This window comes from Anguilla anguilla, chromosome 4 (genome assembly GCF_013347855.1).
Source record: "Anguilla anguilla isolate fAngAng1 chromosome 4, fAngAng1.pri, whole genome shotgun sequence".
NCBI lineage: Eukaryota > Metazoa > Chordata > Actinopteri > Anguilliformes > Anguillidae > Anguilla > Anguilla anguilla.
Genome location: NC_049204.1, coordinates 35,093,202 through 35,117,833, shown reverse-complemented (window position 1 = coordinate 35,117,833; position 24,632 = coordinate 35,093,202). Strand labels below are relative to the sequence as shown.

Below are 24,632 nucleotides of genomic sequence, written 5' to 3'. Positions count from 1 at the left end.
AGAGATCAAAACCGTCCCCGGAGGAAAGGGTGGTGCGTGCTCTTTAAAAAAAATTTTTTTTTTAAATTAGGTGTGTTCCCCGCGTGCTCACGAAGCCCTGTGATTGGGCCTGTGATGAGTTTCAGGGCATGCTGGGAGGAGGAGGAGGAGGAGAGAATGAAGGGATGGGCGGGGCACAGACTGGGGTCAGGTCTGGGGCTGGGACCCATCTGTGGTGAGACTGGGAAAGGGAGAGAGAGAGATAGAGGGAGCGAGTGAGGGGAAAAAGGGATAGAGTGAGAGTGAGAGAGAGGAAGAAAGAGAGCAGGAGATGGAGGGAGAGAGAGGGTAGGCCCCGGCTGACCACGGACAGGCGCCTGTTTGCCAGCAGGGCTGGTGGAATGCGCGGCATGTCAGGAGTGGCCGCCCAGGAAAAGAGGATGAGGGGAAAAAAGAAAGAAAGAAAATTGGGAGAGAGGAGAAAAAATTAGGCGGACGGGCCAAGATGTTTTTGTTGTTGTTACTCTTGGCAAGGTCAGCGAGAACATGAGATAGGAGCAAAGACCAGCACGGTCAGACAGGAGGAAAACAATGGCCTTGGAGCACGCTAGACACAGGCTTCGCTGTGAAAGGGTGGAGAGAGAGAACGAGAGAACAAGAAAGAGAGAGAGAGCGAGAAACAGAGGCTGCTTCAAAGCACCGTGGAGTTCAGACATCACAATGACCAGCTGACGTACAACAGCTGGTGCAGCGATCCCCACATGTCAAAAACGAGCATCAGTTAATTTACACACCCTTCTGACCCACTTTCACCCCACTGAGTACAAGATAAAGAGACAGGGAGAGGCAGAGAGAGAGAGAGATACAGAGAGAGAGAGAGAGAGAGAGAGACAGAGAGAGAGCTCTGTGCCACAGATGGTATGATTCTCTGGGGGCACATGGGTGTTCTACCTCTAAGCCCCTCTAAACTGTAAAGAGCCCCCTTGATGAGGCCTGGCTCCTATCACTGGTCTCACTGCCCAGAGTCCCACAGGGACATGCTTCTCATAAAGTGATGATCTATACCGATCTGTTTTTAGATACCGTCCCCCTCTCAGCATTCCCAAAACAGGGTGGAACGGTATGCTACTCAAGACCAGGTCCGAAGGGACCGGCCTTCAGCCTGACTCCACCAGGTGAAAGGAATAGGAGGCAGGCCCCCGGGTCTCAGTGTCCGCCCGGCGTCAAACTCGTCCGAGCGCCCCGGTCCCGCTCACCAGCGGCTCTTTGTTCTTCACCAGCCGGATGATCTTCACGGAGTCCTCGTCGTCATCGATGTCGTCCGGCAGGGGCGGGAGCTCGGGCTCGTAGCTCTTCTGAGCCACCGTGTCATGGACGGACAACAAACCCTGTGGGGGGGGGGGGCACGCAAAAAACACGAATAAATGAAAAACACGTTCAGTTCAGGGTTAGGGTTAGGCACAAAGGTGTTGGACATGCAAAGACGGTCTTTCACAAGTGGGCAAGCCAAGCAACGTGTTGTCCAGCAGCTAAAGTGTTCTTGTCATTAAAATGATTAGCAGTTCATATACCCATGCACAAGCCCCTGAAAAGAGTTCAATTTAATACTTTCATTACTGTTTAATGCTTCAGCCTGATTCACAGTGATCACAGATGGCCATTTATAACACACACACAGGCATGAATGAGCCCCATTAAAGGACATCTGCACAGGATCTTTCATGTAAGCAGAAAGTCACGAAATTCACACACAAAAAACTCTACAACAAAAGGCCGACTGAGTACAAAAATGGTTGCGTTCTGTGTTGTACTTTTCGCAACTTGTAACGCAGGGTGCTTTGGAAACATTTTTATATGATTTTAGAAAAGAAAAAAAACTTGTACCATAGAAAGTGAGGGTGGAAAAAATTAAAGAAAACAAAGCAGGCCGTTTTATTACTTGGGAGCACGCTGCAATACTGCGTTCAAGATGTTACTAAGAGGGACCAGATGGGACGGGACAGAAACAACTGGTGCGGCATGCCCAAACTCCACTGGGAGTCTACAGAACCAGGAGCAGGAGTAAACACCCATCTCCCATTCATCTTTATCAGCCTGCGAGTCACTCCAAGGCCATAGCCACTGTCTCCTCTCCCTTTCCAAACAGCCCCTTTCTGACTACTGAAAAAAAAGGGGGGGGGAGAAGCCCCCCCCCCAGGACCACGATGTGTTCCACCCGCCGAACCAAACCTTGCAGCATAAATATTTTCAGAAGCCTCGCCGATTCCTAGCTACGTTTCGTTTTCTGTTTTCCTTTCTCGTTCGTCTTTCTTGACCCCCCCTTCCCGCCTTTTTTTTTCTGGTAGAAAAATTGTTCAGCGGCACGACGTCCGGCGGCGAAGCGTTTTTTTTTCCCAAAAACATCGGCGGGATGAGAAAGTGGGGGGTCCCGCGCTGTGGCGGATCCCGCGGCGGTGTGGGAACACCCGCGAGCCGGTCGGAGCGGCTCAGCCCGGACCCCCCAACCAGCCCCCCCCACCCCACCGCCCCCCACCCCCACCGCCGCGTCCGTGTCATCCGACTCACCGGCTCGCATATTTAAGCTCGATTACGCTTCCTCCGAGCCGCCAATCACGCCGGCGCACATTTCAACAGCTCGGCCCCCCCCCAAGGGGCGAACGCGAACCCGCCGGCGGCCGCTTTCCTGTCCTGGCAGCGCCGCGCTCCGGGACCTTTCCCCCATTAGCCTCTTCACTCGCTCTTTCCTCCGGCTCGTATCAATCAAGGCCGGTATCCTGAACCTCCCGCGTCTTACCGCCGACGTCCGCCGTTCACCCGCCACCCCCAGGTTTGCCTTGTTCCCCTGGCGGCCAATAAAAGTGCAGCCTAGTAATGGCTTGTAAAAACCCAAGATCACAGGCAATGAGAGGCAATAACGATTCCGAGATGTTAATAGGTAGCACATGGCCGAGTCCTCGCTCGTGGCGACGAACGCACGCGCTCACAACCGTGCGTTTTTTTCTCCTTCTTCTTTTTTTTTCCCAAGGTCGACAAGTCAACGGAGCCGGCTATGTCTCGGAGGCAGCGGGCTGGCCCTTTAATCGAATTGCGAACTGATTTCCGCATCACAAATTAAGCTCTCGGATCGGTCGTGCTACTTGTTCGGGGGCGAGCGACGGCCAACGTTCTGACTGCGCGAGGCCGACGGTCCCGCTTGAAACACGTGTTTGTTTTCATTAGGAAAAATACGATCCTACAATAACAGATTGGCCGAGCTCGGCAAAACAAACCGAGAACGCATTCCTGGCACCGACATCTTAACAACAGCAGTCCACAATTCCAAAAATCTTTTTTTTACCCGCTGCCTCGCGTACCATAACCTCCATTCTTACACTGTGAAGACACCGTCGGTGCGGTAAGCGATCTTGGACAGTGGCCTACGACGTCTGCGCCACGCTCCTTCAAGAAACAGCCAGCCGCCATAATGGGCACTTTCATCACTGACAATATTAGTCTTTCTAAAGAGGGTAATGTGGATGAAATTTGTTTTTTCATGTGCGAGTCATAAGAGGGGGAGGAAAATGCTTAAAGCCTTGATGAATGTCCCACCCCGCGGAGCCGATGGCTGCGGCTCTTAATTGAGAGCGATACGGTTACCGCCGCACAGAGCGGCCCATTCACCGCGGCCCATCTGCTTGCCTTTTGCCGCGGCGGCGATTCGCGCGGTCGCGACCCGGTGTCAGGTGCCCCCCGCGCACAGATCCGGGGCCGTCAGAGGTGTTTTTTCCGGAGCCCACCAGCCCTTCTCTCTCAAAACCTAAATCCCAGGGTCCTCTGCTAGCGACCAATCGAATCGCGGGATGCGTGATTTCGGTCTTCGCAGGGGGAGGCGGACGGGGCACGTAGAGTTTAGGCCGCGTTTCCGCCGCTCCTAGCGACAGGACCCGCGGGATTCCTTTACGAAACTATTCCGTTTTGACGGGACTCACGTTATTGTGTAAGACTCATCGTGCTGTAATTTCAATGAAAATAAATGCAACTGCCTAAAAAAAAGGGACTGTGCAGAAAACAGTCTCTTAGAAGAAGAAATCTGTGAATTTTCAACAGGTGGTGAGGAGAGAGAAGGAGGAGAAAAAGGAAAAAAAAAAAAAAAGAAATTTAACAAAACCAAAAACCAGAAATGGATCCATCTCTTACTTACAATCGATTTATCTAATTTCTTTTTATCCCCTCTGCCAAACGTAGTGTAGTTTGGCGTAATTAATCTTTTTTTCTTCCCTGAGTAATGGCCTACTGCGCCTCTGCCATATGCCGTGTGACACGAGGCGCTCGGACTCCGGCAGGGCACGGCTCATCGCAACGTGCCTTGGAACAGGCTTCCTAAATCTTTCCACTTTAGGAAGAACTCTTTCTTTCCTTCCAGCCTGACAGGTGGAGCGATGGTGACAAGGAGGACAGCCCCAGAGGGAACGAGGATCTGAAACTGAAGGGTTCCAAACTGAAGCGTCCAAAATATCATAGTGTGCGATGAGCTATCAGTCAACTAACCCAACGTGAAAAGCGTTTCACGGAATGAAGCGTTCATTTACATACACACAACGAGTGTGTGTGTGCCGTGTGTGTTTGCCTGTGTGTGTGTGTGCGCGTGTGTGTGGGTGTGAGTGCATGCGTGCTTTTGTGTGAGTGAAGCAGTGTGGGTGAATGGTTGCAGGCAGGTTCCTCACCTTGACATGAGGTTTATCCAGCAGTTTGAGCAGCTCTCTCATCTCAGCGCTGACCGCCTTGTTCTGGAGCTCCTGCGTCACCTGAGGAGGGAGACGGGATTGGGAGGGAGGGGGACAGGGAGAGAGCGAGAGAGAGACAGAGACAGAGACAGACAGAGACAGAGAGAGAGTGAGCAGCCGCATCTCCGCACCCCACACCGCCACATCACATCCATCTTGGTTATGTTCAAACAGAAGCCACCGTGAGGGAAAAACAGACCATCAATCTGGGGTCGTCTCTGCGTTTGGTACTGACGGGGCCCGGGACCCTGAGGGGACTGGACTGATTTATGGTGACCCGGTGGAGAGCGACCCGCGCTCAGACAAAGAGCCGCTTGTGCAGGAGCGGGACGAGAAAGGGCCTGACGCAGGAAGCGGCCCGGAGAACGCTTCTGCAGCGAGCGCGGGCGAAAACTCACACGGCCTCCGAGAGCCGTCCTGCAGGTGTGGGGGCGGGGGGGGTCACTCAGGGCGGGAAGAGAGAAGCACACACGCATACGTACACACACATACGTACACACGCACTCACGCACGCACACTTCGCCCCCTGCTGCCTCCTCGGCCAGAGCGAGGCTGCTGAGCGTGAGCGCCGGGGCTCAGCCCCTCCCGCAGCGAGCGCTGCGGAGTGGAATGGTGATGGATAAAGTGCTGATGCGCGGGGAGGACGTGGGGGGGTGACTAACGACCTCTGGGTGAGGCGAGAGCTTGCCGGCGGGGCGGGGCGGGGGGGGTTGTTCGGGTGGGGAAGGTTAATATAACGCTCAGCTGTGGCTGGGAGCCTGTCATCCCGTTCAACTACCACCCTCCTCCTCCCCCTACTGCCCCCCCCTGCCCCCAGTCCAAACCTCCCAGCCCCCTCTACAGCAGAGCTCTATCAACCAAGCACACACTTCTGTTATGCGGACTTTCCCACTGACGGTGCTTCCCGGGCCAAAAAGGCCGGACTGACTGATGACAGTTGGCGGTTGGGCCGAATCCCACCGCCCCCCCATCAGCTCCATCAATCAGACGCAAGAGGCTGCCGCTGCCAGCGCAAGTCGCCGCCCACAGCGCTATGAGGTCAGCGTGCCCAGAGGCGCAGGCCGCCTAAACGATGGCGGGACCGTACGGAAAATACTGTACGCGTTGAGCGTTTTCGGTGGGTGGCTTACGAGGGTTGGCGGCTGCCGGTCGCCATGTCGGCCTGGCCACGATTTCAAGGAGACGGCCGTACAGTTCCGCCCATCTGCTGTCTTCTTTGTAGGCCCTCGTTTCAAAATGTGGGACGAGGAGGCTGGCCGGGGAAAGACGAGGCCGCGTCTGAAAAGGGGGTGTACGCAATCCGCGGCTACTCGATAAAATCCCGCTTTCCGTTCTCGCCGGACGAGCGACCTCCCCCACTGCACCTTCCCTGAAACGTATACGCTCCGCGTTGTGGCCTCGCGTGTTTGCTCAGCTAATCTGCAGCCCGCTAACTCTGAATAATGCGCATGCAGACCGGCCTAATCTTCAGAGCCTAGTTCGCCTTGCCAGCAGGCCGCTGAACCCAAAACATAAATCAGCAGAATGCTGCTCAATTTAAATTACAGACGTCCGTTCCAATAACACTTGAGACTGCGTTACGGTGTACGATTTCTTGCTCTGAAAAAAATGTCGCAGGAGCAGAGGGAAAGGCCATGGCTGCGGAGGCGATATGCTAACGCGCTTCTCCCCGGGGACTGATCTGTGCGAGAACGCAGATCTCAACGCTGGGGAGCGGCGGGGTCAGCTGCCGGCCTTTAAAGCGGTCGTCTTGCGAAGGCCGTCTGGACAGAGCCCACACAGTAACTGTATATGAATTCCAGAAAACCTACTCACCCCCCTCCCGGCCGGCTCAGTCTGTAAATGCACTTTCCGTCAGCTCTACGGCCTTGACTTCACTAGTTCAAGTCTGGGTTATGTGCAGTTAATTGGCCTTCTGTAATTGGGAGTCCGCAGTTGGTGCGGAACAATTTGTTTCATCCTCACCGAGGAAGAAAGTCATCATCAGACGAACAGCACAAGCTCTCCTGTAGTATGTTGTGCTCCGTGCAATGTGGAAAAGTCACTGGAGTGCGCATATTTCAGTTGTAGTGCTCTCTGCGAGGAGTGCAGGTGGCATAGGTTTAATAAGAACATGGGGGTGATTGGAAATAATCCCGGAGAAAATCAAATGGAAGGAGGCACTGAGCTTTCCTCACAGCATTAGGCTCATGGACCATTTGGCTGTGGCTGAGTGCAAAAAAAAACCATCCAAAAGTAACAGCTAAATTGTCAACCAAAAGTACCAATGACAGCACCAGTCCCCAAAGCGACACATCAAAGTGAGCTACCACATGCTCCCTGAGGCCATCTAGTGGTCAGAATAAGGAGTAGCTAAACACAACTGCTTCCTGACCTGCCCTCTGTAGAGCCATGGCCAATGACATAATTGCTCCTTTGACCCTTCCATCCACCCTGAACAGTTGCTAAATGTAATGAGGGGCTTTGTGTGTTACTCAAGCCTGCCCTCTTGGTAGTGACCTGCCTGGACCTTGATAACCCTGATGACGGTGAGAAACTAGCCCACCATGGCTCACGTACACTGCGTCACTCAGATACACACACGCACACAGCCAGCATCACATTCAGCCTGGTCCCACTTTTTGAAAGGGTGTGGTTGTGAAGTTTTTTTTTTTTTTACCTTTTAACAGGTGACTTTACTGATGGAAGGAGCCACGGTTTTGAGAAATGGCCAGAGCCATACAAACAGGCTTAAGGCGCAAAGCCTGTTCTGAGTGGTGCTGGTGAGAGGGGCGGGATGTTTTGTTGTTGTAAGCACCACATAGCAACAACCCTCAAAGATATTAAACCAATTATTTTGTATTATAGAGGTTTTTCATTAAATTAAGCTGAAACTGTTGTTGGCATGGCTTAAAATTTGACAAATTGATCACTGCTGACAGAACCACCCAAAGTCAAGCCGGAAAAGTTACTTGTGTGGTACATTGGTTGCAGCTGACTGCGTGTGCTGCCGTGCATCACAGCGCCTCCCAGTGGCCGGAGGAGCGAAGCACACAAACCTGTAAAAGCTCTCGCTTGTCCGCACACAGACAGGGGTAGAAAAGGGTTCACAATGTTTTACGACCAAACATAAATTAAACCTGCATTACTGAAACTCTAAACTCGAATGCATCTGAGGCCCTCTCAGCCGTTCGATATCGGAGCCCGCGTCCACCGTTTCAGCCCGAGCGGTAATCTGATGCAAAGGAACACTTCGTAAAAATACAGGAGTGCTCCGAGTAATTGGCAGCTCGATCCAGGGCACTCTTACATTTTTTTTTTTCCAAAAACTTTGATAAAACATTTTACCCTGATACCGGATAATCCCTCTGCGAGATTATAAAAACCTTTTTACGAGGGAAGTACAAATTTAATAGAGTAACACCAGAACGAAAAAACACCAGAGAACGGCAACGGTCCCAGAGAACTACAAAAGTGGGAATTTGCCATTTCTCATAGGACGAAATGGAAAAGAGAGAATGTATGCATATATATATATATATATATATATATATACATACATATATATGAGATTGTATGAATATAAGCTGATTCTGTGCATATAAACCCACTGGAACCCAGGGGACCCGGTCTGAACTCCATGGCCCACAGTACAGAGCTGACAAACAAGATTTCTGTATATCCCATATATGCGGTTACACTTGATTTTTGTCCCAGTTGTTGCACTCAGTGTTCCGTTTAATCTGACAGCAAACTCGACTGCGGGCTCCTGCAGGCTTACGGAATGCTATCTGTCAGCTGAATGTTAGCGACAGGAGAAGACGCATGCCGATGCGTTTACGCTCGGATCAGACACCAGCCAATCGGACCCAGACCATCTCCAGACGCCATTCAAATTGGATTTGGACAAATCCAATCAGCGTCCGGTTACCTGCGTTTACGCTGCGGTCAGCAAATGCAAATACGCATCGCGTTTCTCTAGAAACGAGATACGCGCCCCGCACAAAAAAAGACGCGTGCGAACGGGAGCCGAGAGAGAGACGGGCGTCTTTCCTCAGGACGTCGTTTCTCCCCGGCAGTAGCGCGGCGGGGCCGTGCGGTGAGATGATGGGCCAGATGACCTCACTGCGGATACGGGCGTCCGCGGTGGGGCTCCGAGCCCAGTGACATCACGGCTCAGAACCGAACGTGCGGCGGGGCGCCACCCTGATGACCTCACCGCGCAAGCTGCGTGTATGGTGGCATCCGTCTCATGGAGAGAGAGGCTGCTCAGACCTGCACCTCCAGGCATCATCCCTGTCCGCTCATCCAAGCTAAAAAGAACCAAAAGCCTTTCCCCGAGGAAAGCACACTGCCACACTGCCCGCCAGCTAGCCAGAGCAGGCCAAAACGCTAACGTGTACACCACTCCTCCTTGTCTCCACGTTGTTCTCTCTTCCTCTCCCTTTCCCCCTCTCTGAGCTCTCCCGGTCCACTTTTTTTTGATTCGGGACTAATTAAGATGATGTATTGCCGTGCTTAACGTTAAACGAAGAGAAATACTCCAAAGTACCTTGATTACAATAAACAGACCCGGGGATTTAAACAAAACCACAGGTCATTAAGCTATTGGCTTTTCCCCTGCCCTCCTCCAGACGAGCGCTGGGTTTACACAGGTGCGCAGGCAATACGGACGCATGCTGCGTTCAACGGTGGGCGGGAGAAACAGAAGGCTCTTCTCGGGGCTTATTTTATAATTCGACGGGTGGGAAGGGGAAGGGGGGAAGGGGGGCAGTCAAAATTTTGACGTGAGGAAATGAATCGTTCCATCGGACCTGACAGTCCGGGTCATTTATTTCTCGGCGCGCGATGGCCGTTTGGACGGGGGGAGAAGGGGGTTGATGGATCGCGGCGTTCCGTGCACCTCGGGTAAAGTCACGACAGCCCCTCTCGATTTTACTTATGCCGCACGCTCCAGTTCTTCTGTTTCATCTGCTGTTCCTCTCGTCCCGTCAGCCACCCGACACTGCTCTCCACCTTTACCTTTGCCAGCTCGTTCCTCGACTCTCTCGTTCGCCCCATGTATCCCGTGCGACGGTTGCGGGTTGATCCCGCGAGGAACCGGACCTGGATTTCTGTTCGGTGGTCGCTAAAATTTAATGGGGAGGCCTGTGAGTTTCGGAGTGAGGGGCTATCTGTTTGTGAAGCAGGGATATAAGACCTCCATCTTGTGTGAAGAGGGTCTGGTTTGGAGGTGGAGAAGGGTAGGGGGGCCAACGCACTGAAACCTCATCTAACTGCACAGGAGCGGGGGGAAAAGGGGTGGGGGGGGGGGGTGGGGCGTGAAGGTTACCTCGTGGGCCAGGGTCCCAGCGCTGTCCAGGACCGGAGTGGGGTTCTGATTCTCATACTTCTGCAGCCTCTCATGGATCTGTAAGCAGAGAAGAGTCGGCGGATGAGTCCCGCGGGCAGAGGGGGGGGGGCGCTGTACAAACACCACGGCCAAGCTTCGGCAGTGACCCGCCAAAACACCTCCGCGGGTAGCCCAGACCCCAATGCCCCGCACTCCTGCCCCCTCCCGCCGCACCCCCGAAAACCCGGTCACTCCGCAAGCGGCTCACCCCAGTCAGGCAGCGCTGGGCTTCACACACGGCTAGAGAGACAAGAGGAGGGATCGTCCTCACGGAGTCAGTTGGAGAGAAAACACACGCACTCGCACACGCACACACACACACACACGCGCACACACACGCACGCACGGAAGCACGCACGCACGTACACACGCACGCATGCACACACACACGCAAGCACACACGCACGCACACGCACGCACAGGGATGAAAGTTGGAGAGCATTAGACAGACTGGCTGAGAGGGAGATCACAGCACGCGTATCCATTTTCACCCCTAAATTACATAAAGCAAGCTGCATGCTATCACCAGAGCAGCTGAGCTGGCCAAACAGAGATGAAACTAAAATCTGAAGGTTCAGACCCAGACCCAGGACTGAGCCCACATTTCTGTGAAGGCTCCGAAACAAAACATTAAGATTCACAATAATTCCATACTACTGAAACATAAAAACTTCAGACCGAGCCAAAAACAAACAGAAACATAAAATTAAAGGGAACTGGCATTTAGAGCTGGTTCAACGGTTACATATCGGGTCAATATATGGTAGATCCCTGGAACTCCTGCGAGATGTGGGTTTACCTTTGATATTCCTACATGCTGCTTATTCTCTTACATGTGTGGCATTGCAGGATTCCTCACTGATTCTGCACTAGAGGAGTGCCAAGCCAAAAACACGTTTACACTTTAATTGCGCAAGTGTATTCATTTGAGACTGAGAACGAAAAGCCAAAGAGAGGTCCAGACCTGGAGAGGAAGAGTCCTATGAAAGGGGAGAAGGCACAAGAGAAAAAGATGGAAACTTCTAGAGGACAGTAATCAGAATTTTCCCCCAAACTGCCTCACAGCAGAGCCCTGCTGTCACCCATGGCTTAAGATACGCAGACTCTCGAACAGTGCCGTGAAAGGCAGTGTGGTTGCCATACTATAGATTTATTAAAACATTTTGCGCAAGACATCGCTATTTCCCATACTTGGCACTGCGGGAAACTTCGCACTCCAAAAGGCTGGTTTCAGGACTTTGCGCGGTGCCTCATAAAAAGTTCAGTATTCCGTTGAGATCAGCGGATGCTACTTTGCCATTTTTAGGATTTTTAGAGGCTTTAGGAATACTGGCTTGAACCTTCGAATCTGTTAGCCTGTCAGGTATAAGAGCACGGGCAGGAATTTCCAACAAGGGATCTGGTACATGAAATTATACTGCACTTGAAGGCAGTTGAATGCTCTTACAACAGAATTTAACAGGAGAGTACAAAAACGCATGAATGTCTTAATTCATCATGACAGCGGTGCAAAATTTCTTTCCAGCACCTATTATTCTTTAATTTTATCTGAAAAAAAACTGAACCACCAGTCCTTCTGAATATTGCTTCACAGAATTTAAAAAAGCAGTATTATCCAATGCAATGATTGAAATGTCCTAATTTCATTAAAAACCTCTGCTCATTAACAAAGAAATAACAAAGACTAATATTATTTGGTGTAGCACAAGCACAGATTGAAGACTAAATTGAATTAATAAGTGCGTTTCAGTTCACAACCAAAGAATTAGCATTTCACAGAGGTGCACACTGTTGAGATGGAAAGTATGAAGGCTCCAAGCAAAACACATCTTATTGCAAAGATTCTGTGCACTTTGGAAAGACCAGAAATGGGCACGCTTCCCTGAGAGGTCATGAACGAGCACAACCCCCTGTATAAAGATAATCTTTGGCACTATTAAACGTGCAGACTGATGTGGGCACACTTTCAAAGCCTACAGTTCTAAAGCCTTCTCAAAGTATGTAGTGTTTTTAACACCACATGTCATCAGTCATAAAGCATTTAATTTAAAGAAATTTTGATTTTGAAATGACATATTGCAACACTTTGTATGCAATAACTCACTAAATGTTTTTAAATGGTAAATTACATTGGCCTGGGCATATTGCAAAGCACTGTTCTCAGAAATGAATGGAAAGAACTCTCCTGACAAAAACCTTTCAGGGCTTCCCCACTCCTGTTCCTGGAAAAATACTGTCCCGTAGATCTTCATTCCAGCCCTAACAAAGCACATCTCATTCAACAGCTAGAGGTCTCGTTGAGCTACTAATTAGGCGAGGGTTGAAATGAGAGCCTACAGGACAGCAGATCTCCGGGAACAGGGCTGGGCATCCCCCGTTTTAGAAGAACGACGTACAACAACTACGCTGTTCTGCAGAACAGCGGACACGGAAAGCAGGAAACATGACAGCAGAGGGACGGTGTCTGAAGAGCTGCGGGGAGCGGCGAGGGAAGAGAAGAATAAAACACGGGGATGCGACGGGCGGCTGAGCCACCTGCCACACAGAAGATTTAAGCGGTGCGGTCTGAAAAGAGAAGCACGCAGGATGACAGAGGCGCGCGCCAGCAGTACTCCGGGAGACGCAGAGGGGGAAAAACGAGAGGAGAGAAGAGAGCGCTGGCTTTGGGCTGTCAGTCAGCCTCGCATTTTCCAGAGGAGATAGGTGGCTCGCAGAGTGCCTTCTGACCTTTACATATGTATTAAAAACGAATGTATTAAAAAAAATGACCAACGGCCATAGGATCTGGGATATCAGTGATGGTGAATTTAAGCAGGAGAAGAACATTCACCTCCAGCTTACGAGATGGAGGAAATCATTTTATTTCCCTGAGAATATGTTTTTATATTATCTTTATCAACCGTGACCACAGTAATAACCTCAGTTTTTTTTTTTTAAAAGCTATGTAACTATGCTAGTTGGTTTCAAAACTACACAATTTCATGTTGACATTCCCAGTTCCACGCAAAGGCCAGCTCCAGTCCGTGATCCTGCAGTTGTTTAAAATCCAGGGCCCTAGAGAGCTGGACAAATTTCCCCGCTCACTTAGCCGGGAGCGAATCGCGGGACCGCGTCGATCGCCACGGGAAGAAACTGGATCGCGGAGGAAAAAAGAGCACTTCACGTGCACCTACAGATGGATTCGTTCAGGCCGAGCTGTGTTACACACACCTGTCTTCAGATGTCAAACACACGTTGCCTGCAGGAGCGGCCCGGAAGTTCAAATCCGCACGCGGCGGAGACCCGACCCCGCATTATAAAACACCGCACATTAGCGCTGTCAGTCAGCTAACCTGCAGAGCACGGGCGGGTCACTCACTTCATCAACAGGGGCTTACCCTCGCGCAGCGCTGAGGGGGAGAGAGAGAGAGAGGAACTAGGGAGAAAGGGAGAGAGGGAAAGGGAAGAAGGGCAGGAGGGAAACAGAGAGTGGGACTGAGATAGAGAGGGAGAGAGAGCAAGCAAGCAAGAGAAAGGGGGGAGAGAGAGAGAGAGAAAAGGAAGAAGGAAGGGAGTGAGACAGAGAGAGAGTGAGAGTGAAGGAGAGAGAAAGAGAAAGACAGAGAAGGAGAGAGAGTGAGAAAGATAGAGGGAGAGAGAGAAAACAAGATGGTATGACGGAGAGAGACAGAAATAAAAAGATAAATATATTGTCATGCCAATAAAGCATTCTGAATTTGAGAGAAAGAGATAGAGACAGCAAGGGAGAGAGAGAGCACTTAGGGAAGCACCATGGAGGTGAGACCAAGCTTCCCACTACAGCTGATGGAAACCAGCCTGTCTAAGGGTGCATGTCCCCTCACCACATCAGACCGTCCAAGGCTCCCTTCAGCCGCCCTCACGGCCAGACAGCCATGACATCTCACCCCCTTTGACGCAAGCTCGACCTCTGGTGGCAAAACGTTGCTACTACGTCTTCAACAGGCGCGGGGACAGACAGTTACATCGAGCCAAATACAATACCACTGGATGGAAGGGGAGTGGGGGAAAAAAAAGGCTCTTTACAGTAAAATGTCGCCATAGCTGAGCTCCAACACAGAAAAAAGACATCTGCTTTGCTAGTTCCGAGCCGAGTCTGGTTAGTTACTGTGGAATTTTTCCGCGCGAACGTGAGATTAAATGCTTTTATTTACAACTGGAGGAGAGGTCCAACAGACTGTCCCATCTACCGAAGAATGCGTCCCTCTGCCGACGTCGAGCATTTAAAAGCCATTACCGCGCTTTACGTAGCATAGCGCGCATTCCGCTGGCCCCCGGAACGCGCCGGGCTGGCAGCGGCCGCCGCGCCGCGGGAAAACGGCCCCTCGACGGACGGCTGGGAGGCGGCGTGCGGCAGCGGGGAGAGCGGAGCCCGGAGGTTAAATTACGCCGACGGAATCGAAGAGGGATTACCGACCGAAGGAGAGCCCGCAAATACGAAGCAACGGCTAACGGCTAACGGCGGCTCGTTTTTTTTAAAAAAGGGTACGTCACGCGGCTCCCAGAGACGTAAGGAGCGTGCGCTCGAGGAACGATGGTGAACGAGCGCTTCCTTCTCGACTCGCTTCAGGAATGAGCGATGGTGGCTGCCCAGCTCTCCTCTCTCCGGAAGAGCAAAAAGGGCCCGTTTCTCTCATTCCGGGGCTCGTTATGAAGTAGGAGCTCACGATCCGTCGGTTCTGGCGATGTCCGAATACCCTGTACGCCTAAAATAAATACAGCCGTAAAAAATGGAGCTTGGTAAACGTAACGTATCCATCAGTCTTCAGGTTTTTCCGGAGGATAACGATCCCATGACCAGCAGGGAATTCAGCGCAACATGGCCGCTAAAAAAATTGGACATGGGCGTGCAGGTTTGAGTCCTTAACCCAAACCGCTTCATTAAATATCCAGCTGCACAAATGGATAAAGCACAAAAGTGTAAGTTATGCAAACTGCCTTGCGTGAGGGTGTCCTAAGCTAGGAAGTAATTATGCACAACTACTCAAGTCCCTTCTGAATTCATGACAGAGGCGAGGAGAGCCATTAAAAACTAATTTGAGACGAGCTATTTGTTTCTGTCCTCCGCTGCGTGTGGGTGGGCGAGCGAGCACCGTAGCGTCCAGTATTAGTCCAGAAGGCCCTAGCCCCCTGCACCTTTACGCCCGGCCACTGTTGCCCGGGTAACGGCTCATGGCGGGAGCTCGTCAACTCTCCTCCGTGTGGGATATGAGGGCTGCGCTGCTGAAGGGTCCTGTAAGAGAGGCGTAAAAACACCCCCCCCCCCCAAACCCGCCCCAGAGCGCCGAGCGTCTGGCAGAAAGGGGCAGAGGCCGGACCGGAGGGCGGGATTGGGTTTCCGAGCGAGCGGGGGCCCTGCTTAACGTCCCGACGAGAGATTGGCCTGACCCTCCGGTGTCATTTCCATCTGCGCTCGGCGGAAAAGCGTATCCGGTATCCAGAGCCCGGATTAGAATGGCTAATCCAGAACACCTCATTAAGCCGGAGAGAGAGAGAGAAAATGGCGAGAGAAGAAACGAGGGACAGAGGAGATGGAGAGAAGGGTGGAGCGACAGTGGAGAGAGAGCGAGAGAAGGCGGGAAGGACAGAAGAGATGGATACGAGGAGGGAACGACCATCACAACTGAGAGGTAGACAGAGCGGCACAGTGGCTTGAGACAGACGTCAGCCAGCAGGGGGCGCTCACACAGACCGTCTCGCATGCCCTCTGCTCGCCTTCAAGCTCTCAGGGCACACAAGCACCACAGCCAAAGAGCATATTTCAAAACAAACCGCCACCAGCTCCGACCCCATCCGACTCGTGGAGCCAAAGTACGCAACCAGGCCTAATATTCCCACAGAAAGCGTGAGCTGTTTCAGTAACGTAAGCGAGGGCGACTGTGTCCGTTAGCTTGGCGGCGCTGGCGACTGCCAACCCAGCAGCCCGCCCAGTAGTGTGCGGCACCGCATCCGGCCCGGAGAGGCAGGGCTTTCCATCAGCGCCACCAGAGCAACACAAGCGCCCCCGCAAGACCAACAACCTGTGGTCAGCGAGAAACGGTTTCCCACCACCGCTACCTGGAATACGCACCTTCTGATGGCAGGGGGGCTTGTGTGTCTGCTGGATTAGCATTAGCCTGTTGTGGCAGGTTTGGTAAATGCACTAGGTGTAAATGAGTGTGAATTAGCAGCAGGCCGCAGAGAGGGTGGAGAGAGCAGGACTCCACGGTTTCCAGGGGCAGACGTGTCATTTCGCTGCAGGGCCTATTTCCTTATGAAGCGCTGAGAGAGGAGCCGGCAGGGCCCCATGTTTAACTTCTGAGCAGGAGTGTGTTGATTCTGCATAACAAAAGCACACACACACACACTTGTGTGCACACACACACACACACACACACACACACACACACACACTCGTGTGCACACACACACACACACACACACACACTCACTCGTGTGCACACACACACAGCCATGCACGAGCGCCCACACACACACTCAACACAGCGCAGACAGCACAGTGCCAAAATAGTTGCGGGGCACAAGTTACAAGCCCATCACCCCCCCTTCTACCCTGCAGAGAGCTAAAACAACAGAGCAAGGGAACACCGTCATTGCATTGAAATATTTAATATTCCATTTCATTACTCACGAAGAACACGCAGGAAATCTGTTACGCACACAGTTTATTAAAAAGATGCATCTAAATTATTAATGGAAGCGAGCCGATTGCAAACGAAGCTATATGTCGAAATGAAAGGGCGGCCATCGGCTCAGTCTCCTCTACGCGGAGAAACGACTGAAAAGGACCCTGCCATCTACAAAGGGGTCAAAGGTCACTCAGAGACTCTACTCCTATTTTCATCCAAGCCCTTAAGCCTTGTGCACACTACACAGAGTGATGATGTCAGTACGTTAAGATAGCCAGTAAGATTTGAGTCATTCCAGCGTCTACGCACAAGTTTATTCAAAGCTGCAAACCGCGTCATACAAATGTATCGTCGCTTAATGTTTCATGCACGTTAGCACCTTTACTTGGTCGGACTCGATTATTTAACAGGACCTTTCATGAAGTTTACTTTCCTTTTCATATACTGTCATCTACATCTTAACACGATGTTTAGACAACCAGGAACCGTAGGTTAATATGAACTTCGAAAATAAGAAAAATCTCACTATTTGAAATATGACCCTCGTGGTCCCTACACTCTCTTAATTCACCGTTTGGAAGCCACTTGAGAGCGCCACACCAGACGAACCATTTAAACTGACAGAGACAAACTGGAAAGAAAGATTTAAAAAAAAACTCTGGAATGTTTTGCATTAATGCTTTTATCCAAATGAGAAATGAGCCGGCTGGACGTCTGCTCTTTAAACTCCGTTTTGGGCGAGTCCTGTCTTTGTGGAAACATCGTTTATCTTCTGTGGCCCACGTAAGGCAGTGTCACTGACTGATGGGAATCCCTGCATGGCTCCCACGTCACTGCCGAGTCCAGGGAAGGAGACTAGACGCACTCCGCTCCGTTTGAAAACCTCTGTGGTGTGCCAGCGCAGATCATATACGTATTTTTAGGGCTTTTCCAGCTTTACCGAACAGCACAGTATAGAGAGAGAAATGATGAGGAGCGGGAGAGAGAGAGTGAGAGACGTGCGACAAAGGCCGCGCGGCCAGACCCGAACCGCCGACGTCGCGACTCGCCGTGAGCATGCGGACAGTGGTCCACAGGCTACGCCACAGGACACGCCCTCTGTGCGCTGTGAGTGAGTAACCTTAACTTGCCGTTAACTCTGTGGTGATTTTCAAGATTCATATGAATACCCCTACACCCCCACCTCCTCCATAACAAGAGAACAAAATCCAATTTGTAATCACAGTTTTACTCTTCTTATTTTTATTCCCTTTTTATGTACTGTACCCCATTAACACTACGTGAGATCTTGTCACGCACATAAGATGAAAGAAATGAAACTGAATGGCCAGTCATTCAAAAGTGTTCCGGACCACAACAGGCTGTAAGTCCCAGTCATTCCATTCATTTCTGACCCCATTCTACCCCCAAAGGACCAGCGTGCTGTTTGAGGACGTCTCCACCCTACGCGGCCCCCTCACAAAGCACTCCACACAGAAACAGACCCTGTCCATCACCTCCCCGTCTGTCTGCTCGGAAACCACGCTGAGGACTGTTTGCTTGTGCATGCTGGGAACGGCCCCTCGATATTCACGCCATTTCTCCCTTCAACAGGTTTTTAAACATTTCTGAAGACAGTACAGCTCTACAAGATGTAACATACCAAAAAAACTAAAATAAATAAAAACGTGTGGACGCGAATAGTAGTCTCAAACCGTAAATAACATTCCTCATTTTCAAAAAAAATTAAAAAATACAAAATTCTCACAGAAGCCACAGATGGGACTGTGGGAGGGCAGAGAACGAGCCGCACACAGAAGCTACACAAGCGTGAGCACGGAGCGGTCGGAGACACGCCAGACTGCGGGCGTAGCGGTGAGGAGCTTTTTTTTGGCCACGGCGGGGGTGGGGGGGCGATTGGGGGGTCACAGGTTGTCATTTTCCAAAAGTAGCCCAGGGCTGTTTGCGCTGGGTCCTGGAGGGAGCCCGGTCCCGGCGAAATAACAAACGGCCGTGTCCGAGCCGAGCCCTGCGGAGGAGGCGCTAACCGCAGGAGGCCCGGCTCCTCTCCCCCCGGCGGGGTCACGCTGCGCGGCGGGGCGGGGCCTACGCGGCTCCGGGGACGGATCAGGCTCCCGCCCCAGGGCTCCGAATCGCTTCCCGCTGCCTCCATCGGATACGACGAGAAAGGAGTCTGGAAACGACAGGCTTTGAATGGGCCCCAGGAACCGGGAGGGGGGGGTGGGTGTTAGGGTAGGGAGGTGAGGAGGAGGAATGTTTTCGGGAGGTGTGACCCTGCCAGGCCAGCCTCCTCGGTCGCTCTGGAACGTGGCGACGCTCGAGGCCGCCCGCGGTAACAGGTGTTCGCCGCTCGGGGTGTAAGAAACCGCGCCTGGCCCAGCTCCTGAACTCCTGACTCTGTCCTCCAGTGCGACAGAACAAGCGCGTGCTCCGCCAAGTGAAAAAATAAAAGTGAACAATAACTGTGATGACCTACATAGCACTTACATTAGTCATTACATTAGTCATTATTTTTTTCCACTTTTCTTTCCCAGTTGCTTTCCTGGTAACTGTATGAGGAATTCTGGGAATTACACAGAAATTCAATTAATATTCAATTCATATTCTGTTGCCAGACTGTGAAAGGACCAATCCTGAGGGTTGAATTGAAATTGCTTGGGTAACACAATTTACCTGAGCCTGAATCTATGGAGAGTGCATTGACGAGGTCACACAAGGGGGGGGGGGGGGGGGGGGGGGGGGGGGGGGTCTGTGATAGCAACAGCTTGTCATTGCTTTTTTCCCCTTGTCCCAATATTTGTGTGTGCGTGCTTGCGTGCATGTGTGTGTGTGTGTGTGAGAGTGTGTGTGTGTGTGTGTGTGTGTGTGTGTTCTTGCCCCCCTGAGTTTGCTTAATGTGTCATAGAAACTCAGGCTGGTCCCGCTCCAGCAGTCTAAACCAGCGCTGACAGGAACTTGGTCGCAGAAGCAAGCACCTGAAACAGGTGGAAATTAAACGCTGTATTATATTTCCCCCCGCGTTTCGGAAAGCCAGCGCAAAGTTGGCAGACGCTGCGTAAAATGAGGAATTTACACGGAAAGCCCACTTTAAAACACTCATAGTTTAATTGGAAAGGAAGAGGGAGGGGGAGAAAGCATCCATATCAATTCAGCCGCCCGTCAGCTTTCATTGTGAAATTCACAGGACCTCTGAATTCTGCCATTACTCAGTAAAGGGAAGTGTGCATTTAACAGCTATGCTCCATTACATCCACTCCACACTGGAGTGCTTGATGATGCAGCCTGAAGTTCAAAAAATGCACCGGTGGTTGAAAGGGGGGGTGGGGGGTGCTTTTTGGGGTCTGTGACAGGTGGTGTAAAGAGACGGAATAGAGAGGGGTCAGGTCATAGACGGAGGGCCCCACAAACACCCCCTCCACCCTCATGCAGGATGCTCCACACTTTCCATGGTAAGGGCTTCTAACTTCTAAATGAGTTGGGTCCCCATTCAAACAGTCAGATAACAGTAATATTTTCCACAACTTCACCCTCATCCCAGCACCTCCCGCTTCACAGCACCCAAACTAATACCCAACCACCCCCCCTCCCCCCCTCCCCCCCTCCCCCCAGGCCCATTGCCGGCGGCGCTGAGGTGACGCTAGCCACGTTCTGAGCGCGAGCACTCGGGCGAGTTTGGGCACACTCCACCCGCCTCGCTCTCCTCTACCGGGCAGCGTTAATCACCCAACCCCCTGCTCTCCAGGCGCTAATCAGCCCAGCTCTTATTTGACGAAAAGGAGGAAGCAGAAATGAAGGATGGCGTCCGCGCTGAAGAGGAATGCGCTCACCTCCGGGCGAGCCCCGGTTTACCGATCACTCTTCTTTACTGGGGCCTATTTCACACCTCGGCAGCACGGCAGCTCGGCTGCGGTAGGACGAGTTAAGCAGTTAATCCCTCTGAGATATTTACCGACCGCGGCTCGGTGGGACCCCAGAGCGGTATGGACACAGGTGTGCATGTGAATGATGTTCCTCCATTATGGAGCTGAAACCATTCAACACCCAAAAAAACGGGCCTGTCTGCGGACAATCTATGAGGGCATTAACCTTCAGTGTTTAATTGGCTGTCCCCCCCCCTTGCCAAGCGATCTGTATTGCTTTAGGAGAGGATAAGAAGGAGAGTAGATTTCTCTGGGCCTTCTGGCGCGTAACACCGGCTTCTTTCTCCACAGCCTACAGCTGGCAGCCCCGCACTTCCTGAAAGCTCAGCTCCCTGCTGCGGTTCGGTCTCAGGGCCGCCTGCCACCCCCCCCCCCCCCCCCCGCCACCCCCCCGCCTACCTCGGCTAGTTGTGCATAGTTAACCTTTGGTCAAGCCTCCCGCGGAAAGGACAAACGCAGACGTTCTACGAGGCAGGGAGAGAAACAGGGACTGTGCTCATGCATGTGTTTTGCATAAGGACCGGTTACACATACACACAATCCCTGTTCTGTGAGGACTCCTGCGGATCGGAGAAGCGCAAAAGGGGTCGTGCTGTGGGAAAACACCGTTCTCCATGCAGCCCAAGCGAAACACGTACGGTATGTACAGCACAGAACACCAGCTTTAATACGTACCGCGTTTGCCATTCGGGACATGGAGAGACCAGAGCCCTGTGTCCTCACTAGTAATGTCATCACACAGTAGGATCTAAATGACTCCACTTGCTCCAAGCAGCGCACTGGGTAATTTATTTTTAATTTGATCACCTTTTCTCATGACATTGGATACAGTGTATCGAAGCAGTCACACAGTTATTTTGAATTTGAAATGAAATGTTTTTGCCAGCGCGGCTAAAAAATTGCTATGGTGTTCTGGAAGTCATGCGAAGCACGTCGAATACGGAAAGAGGAATGAAATAAAAAGCATTTGGCCTCCTCGAGTCCCAGCCGTGGGTCTTCTTTCAGGCATTTTAAGTATTCCATCATTTTGAAGCATTTAACATGCATGAACTGGCACATTACAGACTGGACCCTGTATAGGTAAGTTAACAGAGGAAAACTTTGTTTTGTACCAGGGGAAATGTTGTCAGAAGTTTTTCTTTTCCCTTTTCTTTTTTTGTTCCTCCGTCCTCAAAAATTTTTTTATTTGAACTGCATCCATGAGCGGTTCGTACCAACACACGGCACGTATTTCCAAACAGGTTATACTGTTTACCCTCGCGGCGTTTGGCGACTGGAACGTTGTTGCGGCGTTAGCAACGGCGATACGGAGACCTGCAACAACAACAAAAACAACGAGAGCAGCGCCCGCTGCTGCCGCGCCACGCCGCCCTCGCCCCGGGAATTGTGGGAAGAGCGGGCTCCAGGAGCCCCTCGCCCTCTCTCCCCGCGCCGCTCCTCCAGCCGAGGGCAGACGCCGTACGCTACGCTCGTTAGCGCCCGACGGCAGGAAACAAAGCTGTCGAGCGCGCTCGTCTCCGCCGGACACGCCCGCCTCGGCGGCTTCGGCTCGGGGGGCCGCCGCCACCGCCCGGCAACCCGGAATAAAGGGCCCTTGTGCGCGGCGGAGCGGAGGATAAACAGAGAGGAGAGGAGAGGGGGAGAGAGGGGAGGAGAGAGCGTAAGGGAAACCGACGAGAGGGACGGAAGACGAGAGGGCCAGACGGAGAGAAGAGACGGGGAGGGAGACGGAGGAGGGAAACGGGGGAGACGAAGAGAAAGGGAGGGAGGGAGAGGAGAGGAGCCCTGAGGAGGAGGAGAAGGGGTCTTACCTTGAGCAGTGAGTGGAGGCTCCTCTCCCCGAACATGTCCCGCAGAAAGGCACAGTCCTCCTGGCTGCCCAGATGAGGCTGGAGCTGGGAGGGGAGAGAGGCCAGCAGCTCATACAGACCTGGGGAGGAAGAGGAGGAAGAGGAAACGAGGCCGTGAGCCCATTAAGGGTTCTCCTCGAAAACACACACACGCATGCCCATACACACACGCACACGCACACCTATGTACATACACACACGCACACACACATGCAGGAACGCCCACACACACAGGCGCACACACAAATGCACACAATCACACACGCACCCCTAAATACCCACATACACAAAAATATGCATACACTGACACACACACATGCACATACACACACACACACACACACGCATGCCCATACACACACGCACACGCACACCTATGTACATACACACGCACACACACATGCAGGAACGCCCACACACACAGGCGCACACACAAATGCACACAATCACACACGCACCCCTAAATACCCACGTACACAAAAATATGCATACACTGACACACACACATGCACATACACACACACACACTCACACCTACGCATACACACAGTCACACAGGCACCCCTACATACCCACATACACAAAAACATGCACATACAACCGCACACAGACACTGACACACACACACACACACACACTCTTGACCAGAGCCCCCCTTCCACCTCTCTCACTCACACTTTCTCTGACACTGCGCCCTCCTCCGAGCGGACTCTCGGTTCCCCAAACTCTGATTAGGAAAGGGAATCGGGGCTGTGAGCGGACCGCACACCGTGCCCTGGGTCGCCCCCGTTCCCTCTCTGAGGAGTCCGGGAGTGCGCGGCATGCAGAGCCGGGCCCAGCACCCCGCAGTGCACAGGCGATAAGCCCCACCCTTTCACAGCCTCCACTTCCTCACATTGTTTCGCCCTTTCCTGTTGTTCCAGGAACTCCGCCGTCGCGCAAAAATAAAAAAAACGAGAGCGGCTCTAGCGAAGATTTACGCCTTTCCTGCGAACCTCCGAAAGCTTTTTTTAACTGCTCCTTTTTTCCCTCCACAAAAAGCCCCACCAGTTTAAACCTGACAGATCTCGGCGTGACATCAGCAGGCTACGTACGCTAACAGCAGCGGTGTCAAGGACGTGTGACAGACACACGGCCCCGCTGATAACAAAAGGGCTGCGAAGAGATCAAAACACACGAGAGTTCAGCTGTAAAAAGAAATGACTCACTTCAGCACATTTAGGCCATTTACACCGAACGCCTGCAGAGAAGCTGCAAAAGAAAAGAAAAAAAACACTCTGCCTGGGGCACAGACTGAAGCAATGATGAGTTCTGGCATCACCAATGTCTCCGGGCCATATGAAGAACCTTTAAACAAACACTGGTAATAATGAATTCCATAGAGGCTTACTCCCAAGCTTAAAAGAACGGACTTCTTAATCCAATTTAAGGAGAAACAGACTAGGGGCCGATGGTTTCAAGATTAGGGGGGGACCCTACGAGGAAACGCGGAACGAGCGAACGCGGGAGCAGGGGAAAGGGGAGGGGCCGAGCCGCATCAGATAAGCCGGGCCGGGGCCCTGGAGGTGCGTTTAAAACGGGGGGCGGGGCGCGGGGGGGGGGGGGGGAGATTAAAGGCAGATCGGCTTCGTGTGGAGCCAGGGGCCCGGCCCAGCATGGGGTCCCACCCCCCCCCCCCCCCCCCCCCCCCCCCCCCCCCCCCCCCACCTACCTCGGTCCCCGTTTCCATCAAAGAGTCACACGCCACAGGGGGTCCCTCGGCCCACAACGGACCTCACTCTGCCCGCTCCGGCGAGAGGCTCTTCCCGCCGTCCGTACGCGACCCCCGCTGGCGGGTGAGCCGCGACCCGCTAACAAACTACCGACAGCACAACGGCAAAACCTCTGGCCCGCGTGTACCCGACGCTCGGCCCCGATTGGCTGAAAAGGAATTTTTTGTTCGAGGAAAGTCGAACGACCCGGCAGCTCACCTACTGCACAAAAGCGCTATGAAATCACCCTGGAGCCCGAGGCCAGGGAACTGGCTGCTTCTCCAAGGTCCACCGAAAGACCGCTGCCTGGGCATGGCCGCGGTGACGACCCCGGGAGCGAACGGCAGCCTG

The 24,632-nt window shown here is 52.5% G+C and overlaps 1 protein-coding gene across 5 annotated transcripts in view; it reads right to left on the bottom strand.

Annotated features, from left to right (window-relative positions):
• The window catches only part of mpp7a (membrane protein, palmitoylated 7a (MAGUK p55 subfamily member 7)), a 129,023-nt gene that overhangs the window by 51,618 nt on the left and 52,773 nt on the right, over positions 1 to 24,632 (bottom strand). For 3 of the 5 annotated variants that reach the window (XM_035413679.1, XM_035413681.1, XM_035413680.1), the window contains 4 exons: positions 22,492 to 22,610; positions 10,054 to 10,131; positions 4,683 to 4,763; positions 1,236 to 1,367 (listed from right to left, as the gene is read on the bottom strand). In XM_035413679.1, the coding sequence (XP_035269570.1) occupies positions 1,236 to 1,367; positions 4,683 to 4,763; positions 10,054 to 10,131; positions 22,492 to 22,610 (410 nt within the window). Of the gene's footprint in view, positions 1 to 1,235; positions 1,368 to 4,682; positions 4,764 to 10,053; positions 10,132 to 22,491; positions 22,611 to 23,205; positions 23,369 to 24,632 lie in introns of those variants that run through there. The other 2 variants (XM_035413677.1, XM_035413678.1) reach the window with 1 other exon arrangement.